At 41.7% G+C, this 23677-nt stretch overlaps 1 protein-coding gene across 2 annotated transcripts; it reads right to left on the reverse strand.

Annotated features, from left to right (window-relative positions):
* Positions 1-9265: 9265 nt before the first annotated feature.
* cdh17 (cadherin 17, LI cadherin (liver-intestine)) lies at positions 9266-21961 on the reverse strand. 2 transcript variants are annotated; one of them, XM_049026917.1, is made up of 19 exons: positions 21867-21961; positions 19549-19605; positions 18724-18819; positions 18352-18489; positions 17874-18009; positions 17392-17550; positions 16804-16962; positions 14727-14926; positions 14427-14558; positions 14152-14302; positions 13798-14028; positions 13455-13531; positions 13132-13329; positions 12794-13038; positions 12426-12556; positions 11843-12061; positions 11359-11469; positions 10941-11057; positions 9266-10429 (listed from the first exon to the last, which is right to left on the reverse strand). In XM_049026917.1, exons 2-19 carry the CDS (start codon positions 19594-19596, stop codon positions 10332-10334), a joined length of 2646 nt encoding a protein of 881 aa, XP_048882874.1. In that variant the 5' UTR covers positions 19597-19605; positions 21867-21961; the 3' UTR covers positions 9266-10331. The 2 variants fall into 2 exon arrangements, with proteins under 2 accessions (XP_048882874.1, XP_048882875.1); XM_049026918.1 differs by having other exon boundaries at positions 19549-19714; positions 21867-21923.
* Positions 21962-23677: the final 1716 nt, after the last annotated feature.

Here is a 23677-nt window from a genome sequence, read left to right on the forward strand (position 1 = left end):
CTTGAAAGTAATTTATGCAGCTGTCATACAAGGCTCCATTATTTAACAGCACAGATGTATTCACATTATGTAACTAATGTATGTGTTTTAAAAAAGAACGTATCTGTGACATTTTGTTTGCAGATTGCTTTAATAAAATGTTAACAAGTACAATGATGTATTTGCAGATTTGGAGTCGCATTACATTGGGGTTACATCTGTTATAGGAAGAGGACTATCAGTGCATTCATGTTCAAGCCGCTAATCGCAGGCAGGGTTCCGGGGAAGTCAGGAGCTTCTCCCACAAAGCGGAAGGGGGGGGGGGGGTGGCCTGTCATGGCAAATTAATAATCAGATTTCTTTTTCACTATGTATGAATTGTTTGAACCTTGTTTTTATATTATCATTTCAGTGGAACTACTTAACACACTTGTATTTATCTATGAAGTCAGCTATGTGGGAGGAAACACTTGTTAATATTTTCAAGACCATGTAATTCCTTATTGAAATGATGAATCTTCAGTATCTCAATCATTGATCCACTTAATTCTGCTCCAGTTTCCCAATGTTCTCCAGGGATGTCACATTTCTGACATTTACTGTAAACAGTCGTGTCTTGACAAGTTTAAAACCTAGACATGATTATGCTGGTTAAAGAAGTCTCAGCTATGAGGAATTTTTAACAGACAGTTATAACTGACACTATAATATACTGCAGGTATTGCCCACAAGTAAACTGATCATTTCTGTCTGTTGTAGAGATTCGTGGCTGAGTTAATGCAGATAGTAACATTCCCCTGCAAAATCCACTGGCCAAAGTAAATTTTTCTTTACGCAGTGCTTCTAAACGTATGTTAGCCTGGTTTCTACAAACCTTTTCTTCTTTGGCTTCTGATAATTCTATCAATACTTATTCTCCAGTTTAGAAAAATAACAGCCTTAACTTATTTCTCCCCCGTGCAACATTGTCTAACGATAATGGTCCTGTTGCATTGAGTTTAGGATTGACATGGAAGACTGAATACCGACTGCATGCGACCACGTTTCACGCCATTTAGTCAGGCTATTTTTAATCACCTGCAGGCCAGACTGCAAATCATCTGCAAACCCATATACCTCCTGCAACCTGTGTTCGGGTTACCCAGCTGCTGCTCACTTCACGGGGTCAGCATGCCCCCACGGGAGGCATCGGGCCGCCTCACGATCCAGTTACACTTACGGAATTTGCTGGTCTTTGACTTTGAGTCAGTTCCCTTTGTGGCAAATGAAGTGTCTTTTTGCAGCCGTACCATTGAAGAACTGAATAAGTGAATGATGCAACAACAAGTAATATAAAATGCAAATGTTTAAAGCACTTTTGATGATCTCTGAAATTTAAGTTTAAAGACCTGCAATTTTAGCAAATAAGTTTATTTTAAATTAAGCATATTTATGGCCGTGGAAGGGAATAACAGCGGATGCATAGAGGAAGCCCAAACCTACTTAAGTGTGATGCAGTAATGATGTAAATGAGATTAGTGCATTAGGCAAACAGTGTTCGTGTGTTTCAGTGACTGTGGAAAAACACCAGCATTGTAACACAAACATGTTGCTCAGGTAAGGAACTGGATATTAAAATGACTTAATATTACATTAAATGATGCTGTTGGACTGCAATCTTCACACACCTGGCTACAAAAAGAGGCCCATTTGTTTCCATGTTAAACAAATCAAACCGGAGCGTGGAAATTTACCTTACAAGCGAAAGCAATTAATCAGTATCGATCCCATAGTAGCCCGACTAGCAATAATCAGAAAACTATGGTGTGATTATTGTGACATACACTAGATGGAGCTCTTTGTCCTATAATATGTAATGTTATTTCTTATGAGTGGACAGATACATTGTATTTGTTGAGAAAAATTTGTGATTTGATCCATCTTTGCAACTGCGTATGTGTCATACAGTTCTATCTCTCAGGTTGGCTTTCCTCTGCTTTTATTGGTCTTGTGTGCAAATACTGCATAAATCCGTCCGTTACCCCACCTCCCGCGCTCATGTGAGGGCCAAACACGGTGAAAAGCATGTACCTCGGATACATTCAGGTAAACGACTGCGGGCAATCGGCATCTAACCAACTTCCTTCTGTTAAAATATAACCTATCTGGAAAAAAACCGTATGGGTTTTACAACAATCTTTATGAGGCTAGCCTTTGACTTTAAAAATTCTAAGAATTTACCCCGGCAACATTTCCTATTAATTTCTTCATTATAATTATTTAGCAAGTACTAAGAAAAACATGGGATTACATTTTGTAGAATCATGTAATCACCAAATCAGGCGATTTGTTCAGTGCTCTCCTTAGAAATCGTGGCGTGATTATAACACATAAGCATAATAAACTGAAGTTTGAATTGATTATGGATCAGATGTTAGCAGTTTCATTAGATACCTGAGTGATCAGTGAAAATTTTCCCTGTCTGAACTTCATTGTCGTTCATTGTTATTGTCGCTTGTTGTATTCGACAGTTTTTCTCTTATTAACCACTAGATGGAGCCTATTTCATTCGGCAAGTAATAAGTGGTGCCCCGACCCAACAAACTCCGTCAATAAACAGCTGCCAAACTAGGCAAAACGTTATAGTCAAGTAGGGCTTTATTGTCACACAAACCAATACGGAGATGTGACGTTCCCGGACCGCGGCGCTACATAGATACACAGAGAACGGAGATCGACAGAGGGAAAAACACATTAAGCACATTCACACACAATGTAAAAGTAAACGATAAAATGTTTACAATTGCCAATGATGGAAGCAATTGAGCACGTAATTGGTATTTAGAAGCCAGCAATTGATTAATTGATTAATATCAGAGATAATGATAAATATTGAATATGGGCAACTGGCAAGGGGTGGCATGGTGGCGTGGCGGTTCGCCACTGTCACCTCACCGCTTTCAGGCACAGCAATGTAATCCATTACTACCCATATTACTGTCCCTGAAAACACCTGTTTCCATAGCACCGTTTCCAGTCATTTACCTTGAGTGTCACAGACTATTAGTATGGGCAGTTGGCCCTGGACAGACACAAAGCTGAACATCATCGCTAATCATTGGATTCTATCCGGTTGCCCTCCCGAAGTCGCCTGCCTGCTGTCTAGTTCCAGAGCCCTAAATCTCACATCTGCACCCAACCACGGGGGCAGCCAAACCAGGAACAGCCTTTTCGCAACAATTCACAACGGGGTGAGACTACATATGACATTCCTAGACCTCCCCACGGTTCTTCTTAGGAAATGTGTAAATACCGCCACCTACTGATTCCGAGGAAGATATACAGCCAGATATTGCTGTTCATACATGGAAAACAGTTGCATGCAACACCCAGTCACTGCACCAGGTCCCGTTTGTTTTTACATTCATTCCACATTTGATAATAAAAAACAAAAAACGCTCATTTGACGCAGCACAACATGTTTGATTCAAAAAGTCAAGCAGTGAGTGCAATAGGGAGGTAAAGCCTGAAATATTATTGCGCAGATTTAATTGTAGGATGTATGGATTTACATTATTAGCTATATATTATATACAGCGTCATTCTTTTAAGGTTCCTGTTTTGTGTGTGCGTGCGTGTGTGTGTGTGTGTGTATATGTGTGTGTGTGTGTGTGTATGTGTGTGTGTGTTACTTGGGAAGTTTTTAACTGTTTTGCTCCAACCCAATGTCCCCCATAATTCTTGTTTTTTTTCTAAAGCACGAATTAGCTTTTTATTTTCAGGAACGCAGCTTTTGGGTTATAGGCTAACATGTCGTATTTCCACATACACGTAATGTTTAAATTAAATCACAAGCAAGTATTTAATTGTATCCGTTTCTAACTTACGAACAGCAGTGGGTTGCGCAGTGTTGTAAAGCGAGTTGTTATCAGAATGCGCAGCAGAATGTGCTGATATTTTTTCTCTTTGTATCTGCATTGGTTGTTCTGAACCATTATATCTTTTCTTCAAAGCACCTGTGATACGTCTCCTGGGTTTGAATACAATCACAAGGACTACAACAGTGCCAGTGAGTCACTCTTGCCTGAAAGATTACCCGTGTCTTTTTCTTGTAAACTGAGCAAAATACTTTCTTACTAGGTTTTATTTATATTGAAGTGTCTTAACATTAGCCAGGTTAAACAATCGTTACCTTAGCAGTGTGACTAACGAAGTCCGGTAGTGGTCCTGCCAAAACGAGCCAAATGCTTTAATCACTTCTAAGACAGTAATACCTAATATATTCTGTCTATTTCATGTGTCATTGTCCATTTTGTTACACATAAAGCTTTGAATGTGGTGGGATACAGTCAAGGGCATAACTTTGATTCGAATTTTGGGGATGTAGGGGGGGGGGAGAGGCTGAGGCCTCCACACATTTAAGAGAAATTGTTGGGTGGGGGGGGGGGGTATTTCCCTTCCCCAGTAATTTACACACATGGATACAATATAGCTGTGAGCACTACAAGATGGGCTGTATTTTACATATAAGTGGCACTTTTCATAAATTTGAAGAAACAAGAATGATATAGCCTGCAAAGATGATGACAGGGTGTCAGGCTGTAACCCACGTCTCCTGCGTTACTGAGTCACCTTAGCCGCTTAAGCGTCAGTACAGGAGGGAAGTTATTTTCGTGCAGCTAGAGTTGGGATGCTGTCACATACCAGGAGGAAGACTTAAGTATGTGTATGAGGCAAGAATTAAGTGCAGACAGAGCTATTCTCTGCAGACCCTTTTGTTCTGTACTCGCTATAACAGATTTAATGCAGTTCTTTGGCAGCAGCCTCATGCACCAGACAGTGCAGTTCCCGCTTTTGACAGGTTTGTGCTCTTTTTCTGTGCAAGTCCAAAAGCGTACCCTCCTGTCGCCCACTTTCAGATAAATTAAACCCTTCAGTGACTCACATTAATTAAACAATCTTCAGACAAATGAACATCCCTGCAGCCCTTTTAAGGTCACTGCCACAATCGCCATTATTCTCTAGCCTAAAACAGGTGGGATGCTGTTATGATGACATGGCGGGGGGGGGGGGGATTTTATTAATAGTAGTAATAGTAATGTATAGTGTATAGTTAACTGACTTTTCAAACTATCTTCCTAAACAGGCAATTGACCTGAACCATAGACAAATCCTACCAATTTTAAAGCAAAACAGGAGCTCTTTTGAACACACAGATTTCTCAGTCTGATGTCTCAGCATCTCATGCCGACAGTAAAGATCCCGCAGTGGGAAAGTATATCACACCTGCATGCTATTAAATACTTATTTTTTTTATATTGATGCAAGTTCTGCCATTTTAGAAATTCAGTATTTTTTTCCAGGTGAAATGTGACTGAAATGTTGCCTTGACTTGTGACCTTGTGACCTTGAAATGTGACCTAGACGCAGGCTTACTAATACTTTACAAAAGGAGCAGAACAGTGAGTGAACAGTAATACAGTGAGTATTTTGGGACTCTCCCAGTTCCTCCTTAAAGGCCTGCCCTCCATCTCCTGGACATTGCATGCAGGTGAGGCTTCTTAGCAGGATGTTTCCGGAAGACGTCCATCTGCTCTGCCAGGCTTCGCTTATGGCTGCAGTTCCGCTCTGTAAGTCACACAGACGTCTGGGATCACAAACAGGTTCTGCTGCGAGGTTTAACAGCCCGGCCTGTACTCTGCTCTCCCCTGCATTACGCCGATGAGTCCGATGCTGCTACTGCACCAGCATCGTTCTTTGGGCAAACAAGTAGGACTTCAAAAAAAAAACTCTGGGTTTTCAGAAGTAATTAATGTCCTTTTATTGGTTAACACTGTTTCCTGATTCTCTTTTAAGATCCTTTGGGTCGCAACAGTTTGCGATGTTTACTGTACATTTGTTGGTCTTGCTACGTTTTTTAGTGAAAAATCACAAGGATTGGGATGAATCCTTTTCTTCACTATTACTAACCCTATTCTTCATGTAGACTAATCATTTACAAATCATGGAATAGTAAAAAAAAAACTAAATCTGTCTTTATTTTAAGTGCAGATCTGGATGGTTGTTTTGAGGTACTGCTGGACTGCTGAAGGGTTACTCATAACATGTGCCTTTAATTTAAATAGAGCCTGAACCTAAAAATAGTAGATTATTGTAAGCTTGGCCACGAAAAAAACAACAGAGGGGGTCAGTCAGCAGCATCCGCGTCATCTATTCAGTTACTCACTTACTGTCTTCTTCACAAGTATACAAATCTCTAAGCAAAATCACGCTGGACTTCATGGTTGTTCTTCAGGTATTTTTCAGGTATTTTAAATGTATCTATCCTCACTTACTCCCTATCCAATCAGCACTGTTCCGAGCAGAGCGATAGTATTGAAAGGCAAGATAAACCTTGCATTGGAGATACACAATTAAGGCAATTTGAAGCCATCGGTTTACCTGCCAGCTTATCTATGGGTCCATGGGCATAGAGCAGTGGTCAGGTTCATGTCTGTAACCTTGGAAACAAGGCAACCTGCTCAAATGCACCCTTTTCTTTGCATATAAATTAAATAGCATGGTTTTGCAGTATACCAAGCCTCTGGGTCGCCCTGTTTATGCACTGGCAGATCTTACCATGCATCAAGGTGATTGTCTTCTCAACCAAGACTTCTCTTTGACCTGTAACTCAATTATCATGGTGAGAGCTCCATTGCTTACAATGTCATGGAAGGATACATGATGCGTTCTGTCTACCCACTTCTGTCTGCTACAGTGAGGCAGCACTCTGATGGCCACGTCAGTCCTAAGGTCCTTTGTGGAGCCTGATTGCTGTGGATTCTTTGTGGAGGGTGAATCCTGCATGCGTTTTCAGTAAAGGTTTACTCAGTTAAGACCTTATGGCTTGGACCTCCTCTAGTTGTATGGCAATATTTTTCAATCTATTTTAATATCACATAAATCCTTAAATTTGATTTCAAAGTTATGTGGAGCTTTTTAAAAAAATGCGACGATCATTTGCAATTTTCTGTTGCATGGTTACTCAATATTACATTAAACAAACATGAACGCTGTAAATAGTAGGACCAATCTGCTATCTTGGGATGCATTTGTCCAAAAGTCCTTTAAAAGTGTCAATACGATCGTCAGTTAAAAATAAAAAGAAGTTTGCTGTTGAAAGCAGATACGATGCTAATTGTGTAGCTTATCCTGTAGCAATGGGAAGTCTGGTCCTCACATTTCTTTTAAACCAGCAGGGTTGTGCCTGTGCCTCTGTGAGGCAACGATAAACAAAGGATAGGACGCGGTAAAGCTGTCCTGCTCTTTGCATTTTAACACTTTGACATCATTTGTATGGACTAATTGTTTTGGAACTGGTTGCCTAGATACCAGAGGCTGGAGGCCTGAAACATAAACAACCAGGAGACTGTCATTTCAAGCGAGTCAAGGACTCACTTCTCAAATAATTTCTGTGTCTGTCTTTGTTCATTTCTAACACTTTCCTTGGCTGAAAAACCCGGTTTCCTTAGAAACTGCAACAGATGTTTTCCTTTGCAAAGACGCTTTCTGATGGAAAATGAAAAAGCCAAATTGAAAGATTCACCAGTAAAAAACTGTGTAGCTGATAGCATTTCATGATATCAAAGTTAGAACCCTAAGATAGCTCACTGGATGTGAAATACTCAAGCAGCTTCTCACATCTCACATAAAATCAGGGATGACCAGCGAACACAGTAACCTTTGTCCATATTATTTATTATTTTGCTCTAAACATGTTCAATGTTTAATTTCATTTAGCACTATAAATGCATTGCTTATTAGGGGCAGATTTTCAATGTTAATTGGTATATTTTTCACACTTGTTTATAAAAAAGAAATTGTCCAGCATGTCCATATTTATATTAAAATATAAATATATGTGTGTGTATATAAAATTGAAATGATTACCAACCAAAGAGATTGTTGGAGCCTGTGATTTGTCCAGTAGCCTAACAGCTCTTTTTGAAACTCTCCCTTCATCGCCTGGCCCACATTATCCTACAAACATAGCTCACGATTCCTGTGATTTTATCAGATGACAGCAAGCCTCTCCTGTACAATGGAGAGCGGAACGCATGGAGGACCAACATTACATATCTGGCGGTTAAGTGTGTATGAGAAGACAGGAAAAGCCAGATATTGGATGTGTTTATGGAAAGAAGCAGAAATGTTCTCAATCATAAGCGTCTGAGGGTTTTTACTACAGTGCAGATGTTCCAGTTACTGACCCGGCAAAGCCGCTGGCTGATCTGCCATTACTGCTCACGTAATGTGCTGAATGGGAGATGCTAAATACATCTCTGCTCTTAAGACTGGCTTTTTCATGTCATCATTACAGAGTTTTCTGGGACGATGTTTCCCAATCCGGTCCTCGGGGATCCCCAGACAGTCCACGTTTTTGCTCCCTCCCAATTCTTTGCCAGACAATTCACATTTTCCCAAGACAGCAGTGAAGGAGCAAAAATGTGGATTGTCTGGGGATCGGGTGGAGAAACACATCACATCCATCCACGTTTACACACCTAAAAGCTCCTGACAGAGACCCCATTTCACCTAACCGTGGATTTCTGAAGCACACACACAGAACCTGCATATAAATTACAGAAAAAACGGCCCATTTGGAGATGGGTTAGATGACATTTTTCTTGCATATTCTGAAACCTGGAACCTGTTTTCAACATTATTATTGATGTTCCTGAGATTCCTGCCATTCTCATCAGCCTCATTGTATCTGTCTGACACAGGTGATGCTGGAATGGTCGAGATGAGATTATGGTGGTCTAATCCCCCATGCCTGGGAGCGGGGGGGGGGGGGGGGTGTATTGTGAGGGGGGGGTGGGTGGATTATCCTGATCATATGTGTATCTGGACCAAAGTCCTTTTCCAAATTTACTAATAATCCTTTGGGAAACAAAAATCAAATCAAAAACAAAGAACGGCAATAACTTAGTATTCCATTTTGTTATTTGTTTGGACCGAGGCCAGGTTTCTGAGGAGCTTATTTCAGTAAAAGCAGCAATCAGAGGGATTGAAAGGCATCATGGATGGAGAGATCCAGGCCGACCCTGACAGAGAGGCCTTTTCTGCTCCTGCTGTTTGGGCTGTCTAACCCAAAACATCACCTATGACTTTATCTTGCATGCCCTCCTTTGAGTCTCTTTTGATGCCCCAATAGGGCGTCTTTGTCCTGCATCTACCCTCTTCTGATTGGGGGGCACATTCATGTTTCTCCATGATACACTCATTAATTGGCTAATCGGCTGTATTTATGACAAAACACGGACTCTTTGTCACCGAAGCAGCTCACTTTATTTAATAACACTTGTGTTAAAAACAAACACGGTTTCTTCCAGTAATAATGCATGTGCACAAGTATGCAAATATACTAACCTTATTAACATGATTGCAGACTTTATATGTTGAACCATTGTGATGCATTTGGAAGAAATAGGTACAGTCTGGGTCCCTCCCCACCAATGGCACCCCCACCGTAACCAAAAAATTCTGAGAAACATGCTAAATGTCGAATGTGCTCAAGGGGAAAGCAATTACTGCTCAGATGGTAACTTCTAAACGACGGAACATTCCAAAAGCAAGCTATAATTTACATAAACAATGTCTCACATTTATTTCTATGGGGTCGTTAGACGGCATGAAGCGACCAGCCATTGTTCAGTGTCAGCACAATAACTGAAGACAGTGACAGTGGTTAGAACACAGCTAAGACTTTTGAAAGTACTGTACTTTGTGAATTCCCGAATTTATTTAAATTGGGAGGTAAAAACATAAAATAAATACCTCCAACATCCAAACTGCTACCTGCATTACTGACTGGACTTACATGCTAACTGACCGCGGTTATTTCACAAGCAAACCAAATATGAAACAAAACAGTTTGACAGATAGAGAGGTCAGTGCATATTTCTGTTACTGATGTGACAGGGTGCAGTCAGGCTGGGGTGGGGCACTACTTTTCCAGTCACTGGTGCAGCACTATTAGAAAGTCTAATTTAAATTAAAATTGATTTATTATACATATTTATAATATTAATAAAAGCGTTTGTGCTAAAGTATTCAGCATTTATACCATTTCAAATGCCCCTCTACTCCCTCCCCCCCCCCCCCACCGCCACTTTTGAGATGATGAGCATGTCCCTGAGCAAGTTGCGCACGATAAAAACATGCACTTGAATTCAGAATATGTGTCTAATAATTCACCCCGTGTAGATACATGCAATAAAATCGACAGAGCAGTGTTACAGTTAACCATGCGGGTCTCGCTCCGCCTGCCGAGGGAAACCCGCCGTCTCGCTTCCAGCACGTCTCCCTGGCGCTGGACCCCTTGCTCGCATTTATTGCAGCATGGTTTCCCCCTCGCCCTGGACCACTGCCTTCTTCTTCTTCTCGTTGCTCTTTCTGATTCGGTAGAAAGCGATCAAGAGTAGCAGGGCTGTAGGACGACAAAGCAAAAAGTAGCTTTTCTTAGCAGGGTCCTCAAGGCCTTATCAGCATTACGCGACGTACGCAAAACTGCACACTAATGGAAGCAGGACATGCGTGTCACGCAGGGCGGCCACTTGTCCGGATTTCGACTGGACAGTCTGGTTTTCCAGCCCCTTGTCTGGAATGCTGTTGGCTGGGCTCTTTTTAGCCCCCATGTCCTCTTTTTCCCTCCCCCCTACCTGCCTCCCTGTCAGCAACAAGTGCTACTTTCTCTCCCACCCCCAATCGCACAAAATTGCAAAACACATAAACACACACACACACACACACAGACATGTTGCTCTACCTACCAGGTCTTCTCCCTTTTAGAGTCATGTCATGCCAGTATCACACAACCTCACACACTCTGGACTACAACATTATAACAGATGTACCATGTACTTAAATATAGTAAATAGTCTAAAGAGCTTCAAAGGGTTAATGTGTCACTCTGAGGGACGGTGCAGTGTTTTCCTTACCCACGCCGCCCAGCGTCCCGGCCAGGATTCCTATGGTTTTGGACAATCCCAGCCTCCATTCTTGGGGTGCAGGTGCTATGTAGCAGTGGCCCAGCTGCGTGCAGTTACACACGCGGACTGGGCCGGGGTGACAGGGCCAGGCAGGTTCATGGTGACCGAAGAGGGTGCGGCAGGCAGGGGGAGAACAGAAAGCCAAAGGGGGAGAAAGTGAGTGTAAATAACAACCCAGAGCCACGATAAACTATCAGGATCTGTCAGCATTACTGCAGGTACATTTGTGTGTGTTTCCCCCTAAATAACAGCTCATCTGCTGCAGCCATGGCAGAATTACATATTCATTCACACCATTGCATAACCCCTATAAATATTATATTTAATTATATTTGTCTTGCAGCCATATATTTTGGGTCAAGCTTACCCTCAAACAACTGAGGCACTCCCAGGCCTGCGTTGTCTTTGATGCTGATCGGGATGTTAAATGTCACGTCCTCTTTGGGTGCAGTCTTCAACACAAGTTTAGCAGATGTTCCTAAAAGAGTGTAGAACCACTTAACGCCCTCACAGTTTTTGGAAGATGAAAAATTGGTCTACATGTCTAAATCGAGATGCGATCAGCGTTGGGGAAGTTAGTCACAAAAGTAATCTGCTACAGACAGGGGTGGAAAGTTCAGGTTCAGAAAATCCAGACCAAGATTTTATTTCCACCAACCAGTTGAGTATAAAGAATCACAGTCACAGAGTAGCCAACTGCTTGGTTGAAACAAAATCTTGGTCTGAATTTGTACTTTCTGGATCTGCACCTCTGTCTATAATGGATTACCTTTGTGACTAACTTCCCCAACACTAGATGTAATACATCCCCCAGTTCGACATTCTGTTTAGAAACCCAGTGTTGTACCTACCGTCAGTCTGCCTAATCTCCCAGTTAGGAGCCTTTTTAGACATGGCAAAGGTCAAAGGTTGTCCAAAGGGTGGACCATCCTTATCTTCAGCGATCAGGATGATAGGCTGGGGGTGATTCGCACACACAAAGCCCTGCGTCACCGTCAGCTTCGGAATGTTGTCGTTGACATCTTCCAGCCGGATATTAACATCCCTCCATGTCTGTAGGTTGGGTGAGTCTTTGGGTTGAAAGAGAAAGACACAGTTTTTTGGGGTCCCCTTCCTTATCCAGCTTTGGGTGTGGAAAGTTACATTTTTTGAGACTTACTAAACAGCAACAAAGCGTACGGCATTATCAGTTTTATTTTATTTCTTGAACTAGGTTACTTCAAATTACGTAAACTAGTCGTAATGATGAAAGGAGTGGGCAGGGCTTGTTTACCATTTTGATGCTTGCATCTACAAATCAGGGGCTTTTAATTTCACCCTAAATTGATTAGTAGCACTAAGGATGTTACGGTACAAACCACCGGACTGCCTTCAAAACCTCATTGTCGGTAATTTAATATAACCTGTAAATGAAGACAATCAAATGATACTCACCTTTTTCATAAGCAAACACGCGTACTTTGTATTCTGATACTTCCTCCCGGTCCAGACTAGCCTTCGTCTTGATTTCCCCAGTATTCGGGTTGATGACAAGCCAGTTCCTCTCATCTCCTTCCAATTTGAATCTAAATCATAAGGAAGGCACAGTTACGAAATGATCAGGTAAATTGGGTGGCACCATGAAAAAGTTCCTACATGTGCAGCAAGTAATCAGTCCCAAAGCAAGCTTAATGCCAAGGTTGGTCCGATCTGTTTGACTTGCTGATGCTTTTGTAAACCTTTATCTGATTTGCCCAGCGATCAGGTGGGCACAAGAGTCAAGGGGTAGAAAGAGAAACAGTTCATCATCTCAATACTGATACCTGATATCTTTGCCTTCTGGGTCTTCGGCGTTCATTTCAATGATAGTTGTTCCAACAGTGATATTTTCTTTGACGTTTACTTCATAAATATCATCAGTGAACTCTGGGGGCTCGTTAACGTTGGTGATTTGGATACGGACAACTGCCGTCGATCGGTTGTCATACTCGACTCCCTTCACCAGAGGTTCGGGGTTCCTAGCATCAATGACGAGTGTGTAGACTGATGTGGTCTCAAAATCAAGAGGCTGGAAAAAGAGTATTTTTCAGACTTGAACTGTGGATATAAAGCTTTACTGATGAATGAGATTAGATAAATGTATGGTTCCAAATTACTTTACCCTGGCAATGTAGAGCCTGCCAATGTGCTGCCCGTTGGTTTCATTGTTGTAAATGGCGAAGACCTCCTCAGGGTCCCCACTTTGGATGTGGTATACCACCTTGGAGCTGCCAGTCCCAGGGTCATCCGCATCTGTGGCTAAGACACTGAGCAAGATGGTGCCCAATTCTGTGTCTTCAGCTGTGGTAATTTCCCCGTACTAAAAAAAAAAAAAAAACACAAGCAAATATAAGACTGGAAACGTGGATTGTTGGGTATTCCAAGGTCTGCACATTTCAGATGCTGAAAAACTATTCTTGATGTAGTTCAGTTGAGTATCCTTACATTATTCTTTTCAAACGCTGGAATTTCGTTGTTGATATCGATGACCCTGATGACAGCACTGCACTGTGTACTGTACCCTAAGAACGAAATGTGACATGATTCAGGCTGATAATTTCAACATGTATATTTTCCTTGACAGAATATACGTAATACCTAATCATTTATACTAAAACATGAAAATAACGATCAAACCCACATAAAAACGGCCACACTTTCTTATAATCCTTTTCTTGAGTGGATAGCAGGATGCCCATAAATGTGTGTAACTTGAAATATGACAAAGGATTTAGCTGTTATCCCTTTGACTGGGTTTTCATAGAGGGATACTGGTTGAACTGGTTACCTGTAGAATCCCCAGCTTTATCAGAAACCTTGATAGTGAGCTGATATTCTGGAACTTCTTTCCTCTGGAGGTTGGAGTTGCCCAGTTGAATCTTGCCCGTAAAACTGTCGATTAGGAACATTTTCGCTGAGGGTGTCTTGGGTTCCTGGTCCACTATTTCATATCTGAGAAGGCTGTTGGGTGATTTATCCTTGTCAAGGTCATAGACCTGCAGAACTCCGATCAAGCTACCTGAAGACAAGGAAGGGTATGTTTGCACACTCTAGGATCACACCACTGCAGTCTTACATGCACTCTGACAAGACCGAGCGCTGGATTTCAAAGTTCTCACATGAAAAATATTGTTGATCTTACCAATGTCTTCATTTTCTTGCACCTCAAATTGGCTCACCAGATGCTCACAAACAGGCTTGTTGTCATTAAGGTCTTCCACAACAACTTGGATCTCCAAGGGTTCCTCTAAGTCAGTGTCTAAATCATCTCTGGCAAATACCACCAGAATATACTGAAACACAGACAAATGTTTTGATTCAGTTTCTGACATACACACGTTCCACACGTTCTACACTGCGGAAACTTCAGGAAAACTGTACTGCTCTCAGAAAAAGAAATGATAGGCAATACATTACCATGTCTTTCTCCTCTCTGTCCAAAGCTGATGTGACAAATATGTGACCTTCTTCGTTTATTTCAAAGGGAAATCTGGGGTATCGTTCCTTTTGGCTAAGAAAGTAATGTGCTCCAATCTCATTTGACTGGACCTGCCCAATAAAACAAATGCATATATATGTATATATTTGCAAATATACACAAAAAAACATAAAGGACTCTCCAAATGAACGAGGGAAATCAGAGGCGACAAGTTCTTGAGAATACCTAAACCTTCAGACGTGACATCGCCCACCCAAGCGCTTCAGATAGGGGGTTACCTCAGCGATCTTCATGGGGTAGGGTCCCTCGTGGTTCTCATCTATCGTGATAGATTTTGGGGCGAACCAGAGATTTTGCTGCACCACAATGCTGACCCATGCGTGGTCACTGAGCGCGTTCTCAGACGTGCCCTCTAAGTCCTCCACCTTGATGATCAGAGTGTAGTCTGGGCTGTCCGATGGATTCATCCGTTTGGACTCTAGACATTCACGAAACAGGGTAGATTGTCAGCAGACCTAACCAAGTGAGTAAAATGACACCTTCAAGGCAAACCATAGTTGGAGATGTACCGTACTTTTCTGTTACTTCTTATTTCATATGTAAATAGTGAATTTGTTATTTTTATCTGCCAAAACAATTGTGTAATATGTGAGAGAAACTCAGGCACCTCCTGTGACGAGTGTATTTAGCTCTGCTTTTCAGGTTCAGCCAGTTCCCTGTGTCTGCATCCAATGTTCAGCTATATTTTATCATCCATCCAACCAACCGCCAATTACTTAGTATCCTAGGAACCATAGCACAGGAGGTACCCTGGATGGCATGCCGGTGCACGCACACAAACATGCTCACTCACTGTGGATAATTGAGAAATGCTGTCTCACAGTACGTGTTTCAAACTGCGGGGGGAAACGCACAATATATGGGGAGAATCTGCGGGCAGGATTCGGACTCCTAATTCTGAAAGGTGTAAGGTAACATTGCTACTGGCCGAAGAACCCCACTTAGTCTCCCTTCTCTCCTCTTCCTTCCTGTAAAGCCATTGAGGTTCTTCAGTTGGGTGGTACAAATTTTGTGACTCTGTGTTCTGCTTTAATTGTACCCTCAAAGGGGCTAATCACTTTGTTTGCAATTAGACCAGGAAGGGTTTTTAATTTAGCCTCTGTGCACGTGTGTGACGACCTTGGCTGCACGCTGAATGGGAGCGTCATCCTGTTTCCCATTTTCTGCTGTACAGTATCACCACATATTTTCCTTCTTGGCTCAATGTTACCCATAACACCTTGCCTGATGACAAGGGTGCCTACTGCGCTATGGTGCTGCATGATGCAGCATGCAGAAGTACAGCAACGAAATGTCCAGAATAACCGTTCCGAGTGGATTGGTTTCATGTTCTATAAGTAAATTTATGGGGAAGAAATGCAGAAGATTAATTCATGATTCAACAGTCTTTCATGCTCCTTTGGAAAATAGTTTTTCCTAATACTGTGTTTTAATTTTATAATCACAAAATGCAGTACGGCAATATGCATGAAAATTAAATGACTTTTTGTCATAATTTTCTTCCACAGAAAATGTCCTTTCGTACTAAGCCATCTAACACTGGACCACTGCAGAGGGATGTACTGTGAAGCAAATTTATTGGCTTACCAAGGTTTCTTAAGGTTTTACTTCCGAGTTTTTCATGCTACTATTCGTAGCTCACAGGGTATATTGCCCTGGTAATTTGCACTCTACACCTAACCAAGTTAAGTTCAGGCTTTAGGAGTAAACCAGGAGTTAGTTCCACTTTTTGAACCTCAACACATTTTACCAAATAACAAGGATGGGCGATACCACTGATTTTCTCTTCAATCTGATGCCAAGAAATACCAAGGTTTTTATCCTGGTATGGATATTTGGTGCTGCTCCTTTACATATTAAATTTGCTGGGGGCTGATTGTAGCAATCAAGTTTAGTTAACTTGGTTTTATCGAGTTAACTCTGGGTACGTAAGACCACTGCAGAGGGGTGTACTATGTGACAAATCAAACTTGAAACACCCCATTAGTTAGTTATTAAGCTATTTTTGGACATTTTTTCAACTATTTTGTTTTAGAGACTTCAAAAGGTGAACATTCAAAAATGGGTTGCAATAGTTTTCAGGCATCTAGACAGAGGAAGAAAGTTCAGGTCCAGAAAGTTAAAATCCAGACCAAGATTTTGATTCAACCAACCAGTTGAGTACCAAGAGTCAGTTACAGAGTACTCAACTGCTTGGTTGAAACAAAATCTTGGTCTGGACTTTCTTAAAGTCCAGAAACTTTTTTATACAAAGTTTATCCATTTGGCACTAACTCATCCTGGAAATGGTCTGACCTGATCTCTCGACGCAGGTGTAAAAGGGGTTGAACTCATAGGGAATGTCTTTCACTGGGGAGCAATACTCTTCAAATTTCCTCTTCAAGATGTCCTCGCTTTTCCAGTCTTCTGTACCTATGGGCGTGACACCTTCTCTGGCTTTCAGAGTCGCCTCTCCTGAAACACGCAAAAAATAAATAAAACATTATCCTTCATGTAGACCAGTGTTTCCTAATCTGCTCCTCGGGGACATGCAGACAGTCCATGTGAAAATGTGAATTGTCTGGCAGGACGCTGGGAGGGAGCAGAAATGTGGATCCTGTGGGTTCCCAAGGATCGGGTTGGGAAACAATGATGTACTCTGAAATTACGAAGGATACTTTTATAAATTCCAATAAATAATTACTTTTTCTTACGCACATTTACAAAATAATGGGGGGGGGGGGGGAATTGAGCATTAATGGATTTATTATCATTATATACTTCCGACAGCCCTGATTGTCTGAGTGTCTCTTAGACTGGAATTAATTCCATGACCATTGGCCAGTTTCTTTGATAATTTAACTTTAATCAAAGTGAATATCTTGGACCAGAGTCACAGCATACCTTCTGGGGTGGTGGCAATTTCCCCGGTGACACTATCAATCTGGAAAAGTGGTATTTTGGTGACGTCTGGGATCTGACTCAGGATGCTGTAGCTCAGCTTGGCGTTGGGGGTCTCGGGATCATCCAGGTCGGTAGCAAAGACCTTCATGAAAGCCAACCCTGGAATGAGAGATGCGACTCTGGTTGAAACATTGGCTTGTCTGGTTCTTTTTTAAGCCCATATGCTGGACCACATGGCTTATGTATGCAGAACTTGCCTTTACAAAATTCAACTGCTATGTAAACTTGAAAGCTACACTACCATTGGTCCAATAGGTTAATTGTAATGACGTATAGCACATAACAATCTACGTGATTGGTCAAAATTTACTGTAGACTGTATTTCCTGGACAAGCTCTATTTGACAATATATTGACTATAGACAAAACATAATCCGCCTTTACAGCTACAGCGTGCAGACTGAGACGTGGTAAGATACACACCAGCTGCTCTGTGCTCCCTCACCATCCCATTGTACTCTGTCTGGTTAAATGCCGGTCGGTGGTTGTTGATGTCGATCACGTTTATGGTCACAGAGTATGGCCCATCCACCGTTTCTGAGTCAGCCAGGGCTTCGATCTTTAAACATTAGCACAGCAGAGTAAATTAAAGCTCAGTATACTAAGAAGCAAATCAAATTAAGAAGCAAGCCCCACTGATGAATACTGCACCGTCAATTACGCTGAGGAAGCTGTCACAAAGCTGAGCTTCTATAAACATTCATTTTTAAAGTCTTCAAACATATTTGTTTAAGATTTTATGGGGCTACCCGCCTGTGTCTCTTACGTTTGTTTTGACATAATCTGACATTACAACAGAAAGTTTTGTCAATCATTAACTACCAAGACGTTGTAGATATTGTTCCTAATGTTAGATGTAGCATTATCAGACAGAGGTCTGGCGATGCTGGAAGTGCCGTGCCTGTAAGCTGTAGCGGCTCCTTTCTGCCCAGGACAGCGCCCTCTCAAGGTAAAGCCAGCCCTCACTGGACACCAAGAACTTGCCATCAGGGTCACCTGACATCCTGTATGATGTCACCTCGGGCTTGGGCGATTTGAACTGTTGACAGAAAGTAGAGTTTCAAATGTTTTCAAGGTTTCAAAAGATCCAAAATAAAGCTGAACCACTGTTCATTTGTTTGACCAAACCATCATCATCAAGAACCGACCATTTATGTGGCAGTTACACAATCCGAAAGAGAACCAATTCTAGGGCAGTTAACTTAGAGTCTTCCAATATCAGCCAAGACTACATCTTGTTTAAAATGAGGCACAGAGAAAGCTCCACGCCCACCTGATGTATGGGATATGGTTCCATGGTTCCTTCTGGCACATCAAGTATCTTGTCCTCCAGAGGTCCAGCTTTGTCTTCCCATCCAAGGCCAACGACCTCGAGCATCGGGATTACAGCAAGGTATGAGCAACATTGTCATTTCATCGTCCTCAATACTAGGGCAAACTGATGCTTCCATTAAGAGAAAAATGGGAATTTATTTACTGTTCATATACATCCTCCGTGTCTGTGAACGGCTGTTCTTTCAAGGAAACACTTGTGCTGGGGTTAATGATTAATACAGTATGTACATCTAGGAGTGTGTGTGCATCCAGATTTCTACGATGACATTTTTGAGGTTGTCTCTTGGCTTTGCCAGGCTTATCCTCGGAGATAACCATATTATTATCTATCCAATTAAATTGAGGTTATCCTTATAGGGACCTGAAAAATGCTCCCCACAACATAAAAATAACAAGTTTATAATCACGTTGTGGGGACGTTGTGTGTGAACCACACACACAATAGCACCCAAGTGGCAATTCATAGACACCAGTTTGCCTAACTGCGTATTTTTGGACAGCAGGGATAAACTGGAGAACCCAGAGGAAAGAACACAGGAAGAACATGCAAACCAGACCCTGGAGGTGCCGTGCCACCAATCTTCCCACTGAGCCACCAAGCATGCGACCTTGTCTTGGTCACAGTTTACTTAAATTAAAATCTTAAAAATTGCATGTAATAACATTAATAAATCATCAAGTGATCATTCCTTTTTTGTAGTCCTCAATTTTTAGGTTATAATCACATTATATATAACCAAAAATACTAAAATGGGATACTTACAGCACCGAACAAGAGAGTCAGGCCTAGTAAGCCTGCAGTCGGAGCCATCTTGAGTTCCTGTGGGGTGTATGAGGTATGTGAGCAAAGGGACAGGTTTTCACAGGTCAGGGGAAATGAAAAAGACCGATCCACCTCCGATTCACCAGCTGCAGGCTTCCAGTGGTCACTGGAAAGGTAAGGTGAAGCACCCAGTAACCAGCACGTACCAATTCGGTGACGATCAAGCAGTGAGGCACAAACGTGGCCGGGAGCACCAGTGAAAATGCTCCCAGTTCCTGCACCTGCTCTGTTAAAGGCTGGTTACTTATTCACGGGCCGCTACATCTTTCATCCGCCTTTCTACCGTAGATTTTGCAGCACGTTCTGCGAATGTACACACAGGTGATGTTTTTTTTGACATTTTGCCTGTTTTGAAAGTCACCCTGCACACGTGTCGCTGTCAGACTTTCTCTGGGACTTGGCTGAACTGAGATAAGACTCCGCTTGTGGCCAGTGTGGCAGCACAATGCAGCACCGAGATGTATTTGAAGTTTTTGGTGGATGAAAGTACTGGACATTTGATTCTAATTCGGGGCATTCCTCTCAGCGCTTTCAAAGGCGAGTCTCCCTAAGGTCACAGTTTGACATTGGTGATACAAAGTCTCTGGAAAGGTCACTACTAGGTGTGGTTGTGGGAGTGGCTGCTGGCTATCAGGGTGACTAGATGGGAGAGAGACTGACTGCTGAGACATTGAGATAGTCTGAAAGTGAAAAACATTCCATTTCCAGCACAGAGTTTGAGTAGAAATATAATTTGTCATTTTCTGTAATTAGTGCTGAATTGCTGTTCTGACGACTCTCTGGCTTCAAGGTGCTCTTGGTTTATGTTACTGAAGAATATAATATAGGAATATATATCAGTGACAATGGAGCTTATTGTCTGGGAATATGGAATTACTGGTAAGATTAAATATCTGTTATCAGCAACCCTGCCTAGGACAAGTGGGTATAGCAAAGATGGAAGGAATGATTTAGATCAGGGTGAGTGATTCCCGTAAGAGGTTACGGTTAACAGCAGACTGATGGTGAGGCAGGCACTGTTTGCGTAAAGGCTGAGTAATCTGCTCCCACATCCGACCTTGGAGTATAGCTGTCCTTCAGCAGTCCTGTCACCTACAGATCTCACACATCGCTTACAGTGGGTAAAAACCACTACAAACTATGACTATCACAGCAGACATAGGGGGTTATTCTGAACCGAAACAGAAAGGAAGAACTTTAATCTAAAGAAGCACCTGAGCGTTTTTGTTGAGAGAATAATCTGACAATGACAGGGAGTTGGCACTTGGCCAAGGTGATTTCCAAGGACTGACCGAAGAGCGAGGGCCAGGCCGTACATGGTCTGCCTGTGGCAATTTCACTTCGTGAAGAGGTGTGTCTGTTTAAAATGCAACTTGGGTCCAATGTTCCCTGTTAATTCCATTGCATGCTCACTGACACTAAGCTACTTGGTAAGTTAGAACAAGGTGACATTGAGAGGACCCAGGTAACCTTGTGGATTGTCTGTCTGCTACCATTCAGCTGTTTAAATGTTTCAATTTGCTCTTGGAAAATGTCATACCAGTTTAATAATCCCCTCATCATTTTCATTTCATTCATTCTTTCCCTGACATATGGCTATTCAAAGATTGTGTACATTAGGAAAGCGCACATGACAATTATAAAAGACGTTTGGGACTGAACAAACATTTCTTTTATAGAAGAAACCATTTCTTAAACGTCTACATTTCCATTGTCTATTTGTGTTGGCAGCAGATTTTACAGGATCTTCTCACCACGTCTACAGGTTGGACCAGACTTGTAAAGATTGACCCTTTTAAGTCACAAATTTAACATTGAAATGCCGACTCTTGGAATATCGTGGATTAAAAAAATGACACATGACCCCCTAAAATACTGGGTGAATACGGAATCCATGGCACCCCCCGATAAAGGCTTGTTTAAACCAAGAGGCCCAGGCTTATTTTGGAAGGTATATTTCTGGTAAAGATCAATGCACCTCACACCAATTCCATCCCGACATTTAGTGGACCTATTATCAGACACTTTGAGGAACTTGTACAAGATCACATGCAAATAGTTCCTATCTTGTCTCTCGCTAGCTGACTCCCAATTTGACACTATCCATGTAACGTTCACCAGATGATCGTCCTCCAATGGCTTGTAAACAACACCTAGCATCAAATGATGGTTAAATTCAGCAATTGATATACCACGATATCGAAATGTGAGTAAACTGAGTGGCCAACCACAGCAAAAGTAAAAATCGTTAAGCTTACCTGAGTGTTAGGTGCGTTCGGGAGTCACTCCTTGGACTTGCCGGTGAGCAGTGCGAAGAACCTCTTCCCTAACGCTAGTCAAACGTTAACTCACAACATTTTATTGAACCTAATGATTTGCTAATGATTTTCCTAGCAGGAAGAAGGACCTTCTCAGGTAGGAATAAATTTTAAAGGTACTTTCATAGTTAACTGCAGTTTACTGTAGTAAAACTATGCATATGTGGAAGTCATCTAAGGCTTGTGTCTTTATTATTATTATTATTATTATTATTATTATTTCAAATGCTTCCAAAGAAAATGGTGTAGCATTAAAAATGACTACAGAGAACAATTTTAAAAATAAACGAATTACACCTTTGTAATATCAGTTTGTTAGTTTCCTGTTACGTATGTCTTTGTGTTGAGTGGTCTGGTCCAATGGTATCTAGAATCCTATACATAATAATTGATCTTAAAGACCCAATAGAAGTTCAAAACACCTGTTCCGAGGAGAGCAGAGGACAACTTGAAGGTTAAACAGTTATTAAAGGCCCGGTTGCTTGAGCTGACGAAGGTGAAATGAAGTTAGATCCGGTTACATCAAACTACCTACCAGGTATTAATGTTAAGGCCGTTTAGAGTTTTGCCTGTCTTAAGAAAACTCTACAAATCAGTAATGGATTTTCCAGGAAGGGGAACACTAACATTTATTATACTTATGGATCTTAACAAAAGAATGACTCATTTCATGTCTGTCTCAGGTAACTGGGATCAGTCTGATATTCTGTACAGCCAATATTTAAAAAAATATAAATCGCAATTTTAATTTAGCCCTGCTGGTTAATCCTATTAAGACAACACAACCTTATTACAGTCTCTGTGGGCGCCAGTGCTGGTTCAAGGTGGCGAGCGCAGAATTTGTTCTCCAGTAAATATGATTATGTTCTTAGGAACGGACTCTGGGTCAGTGTGACTTTCTACCTGTTAATGATGTTTGGCAAGATATACTGATCCTAGGTCAGTAGTTCAAGTTAGAATGTACCGTAACTGGCAAACATTCCAAATTTCTGTTCCTAAAAATCAAATAAACAAAAAGAAAAGTAATCCTCACTGGTGTTTTACGTCCATCGGAATGGTAAACACTGATCTTTTAATTTGAAATATGACAGGAAAAGAGGATGGTAACTCTGAGGAAGTGCTACAGGACACGCCGGGGTTCTGCTTGTTCCTTTCTTGGAGGCTGAGTAAACAGACATCCAAAGGAGAGTGGAGAAAATGGTACTTCTCAGCCTCAAAATAGCCACCAGTTCTCCAGTGAGTTTCCTTTTCTCTGCTCTCTGGGCTCAAGTCCAAAGGAACATTCGGGACACACTGCTCTGTCACGTCTTATAAATACAGTGGTGGCTATGAAGTCCGCGACCTCACTGCGTGATCGGTGAGAGTTTTGTCCAGTGTAGGCTTGTCCATTTTCTGACATGTCAAAGGCTGTTCTTGTGATTTTTGTGTGTCTGAACACCAGAGGTGGACAGTTAAGATCCAAGAAATAAAAAACCAGACCAGGTTTTAGTGCCGACCAATCTGATGTGAGAACTGTGACTCTTTATACTCAGCTGGTTGATTGAAACAAAATCTTGGTCTGGAGTTTTACTTTTTAGACCTGAACTACCCACCTGTTCTGGGTCGTTATTTAGACAGTGATGAAATCTGTTTGCACGCTCACATTCTCAGTGTGTACCGCCACTATTATTGAAACATTGCAACCTGAAAAATACTAAATTAATAAACATCTCACGATTTGAGAAGGTGAATTACAGCCTACACCGTTAAAT

Source organism: Brienomyrus brachyistius, chromosome 9 (assembly GCF_023856365.1).
Source record: "Brienomyrus brachyistius isolate T26 chromosome 9, BBRACH_0.4, whole genome shotgun sequence".
Lineage (NCBI taxonomy): Eukaryota > Metazoa > Chordata > Actinopteri > Osteoglossiformes > Mormyridae > Brienomyrus > Brienomyrus brachyistius.

Excerpts from the sequence above, each read along its gene's own strand:
- cdh17 (XM_049026917.1), bottom strand. The coding sequence starts at position 19,596 with ATGGCTCCGACTGCAGGCTTACTAGGCCTGACTCTCTTGTTCGGTGCT. Across the intron at positions 18,010-18,351 it reads GGAGCCGCTACAGCTTACAG|ATCGAAGCCCTGGCTGACTC; the intron begins GCACGGCACTTC and ends TAATGTTTAAAG. Across the intron at positions 12,557-12,793 it reads CCAGAAGGCAAAGATATCAG|ATTCAAATTGGAAGGAGATG; the intron begins GTATCAGTATTG and ends CTTATGATTTAG.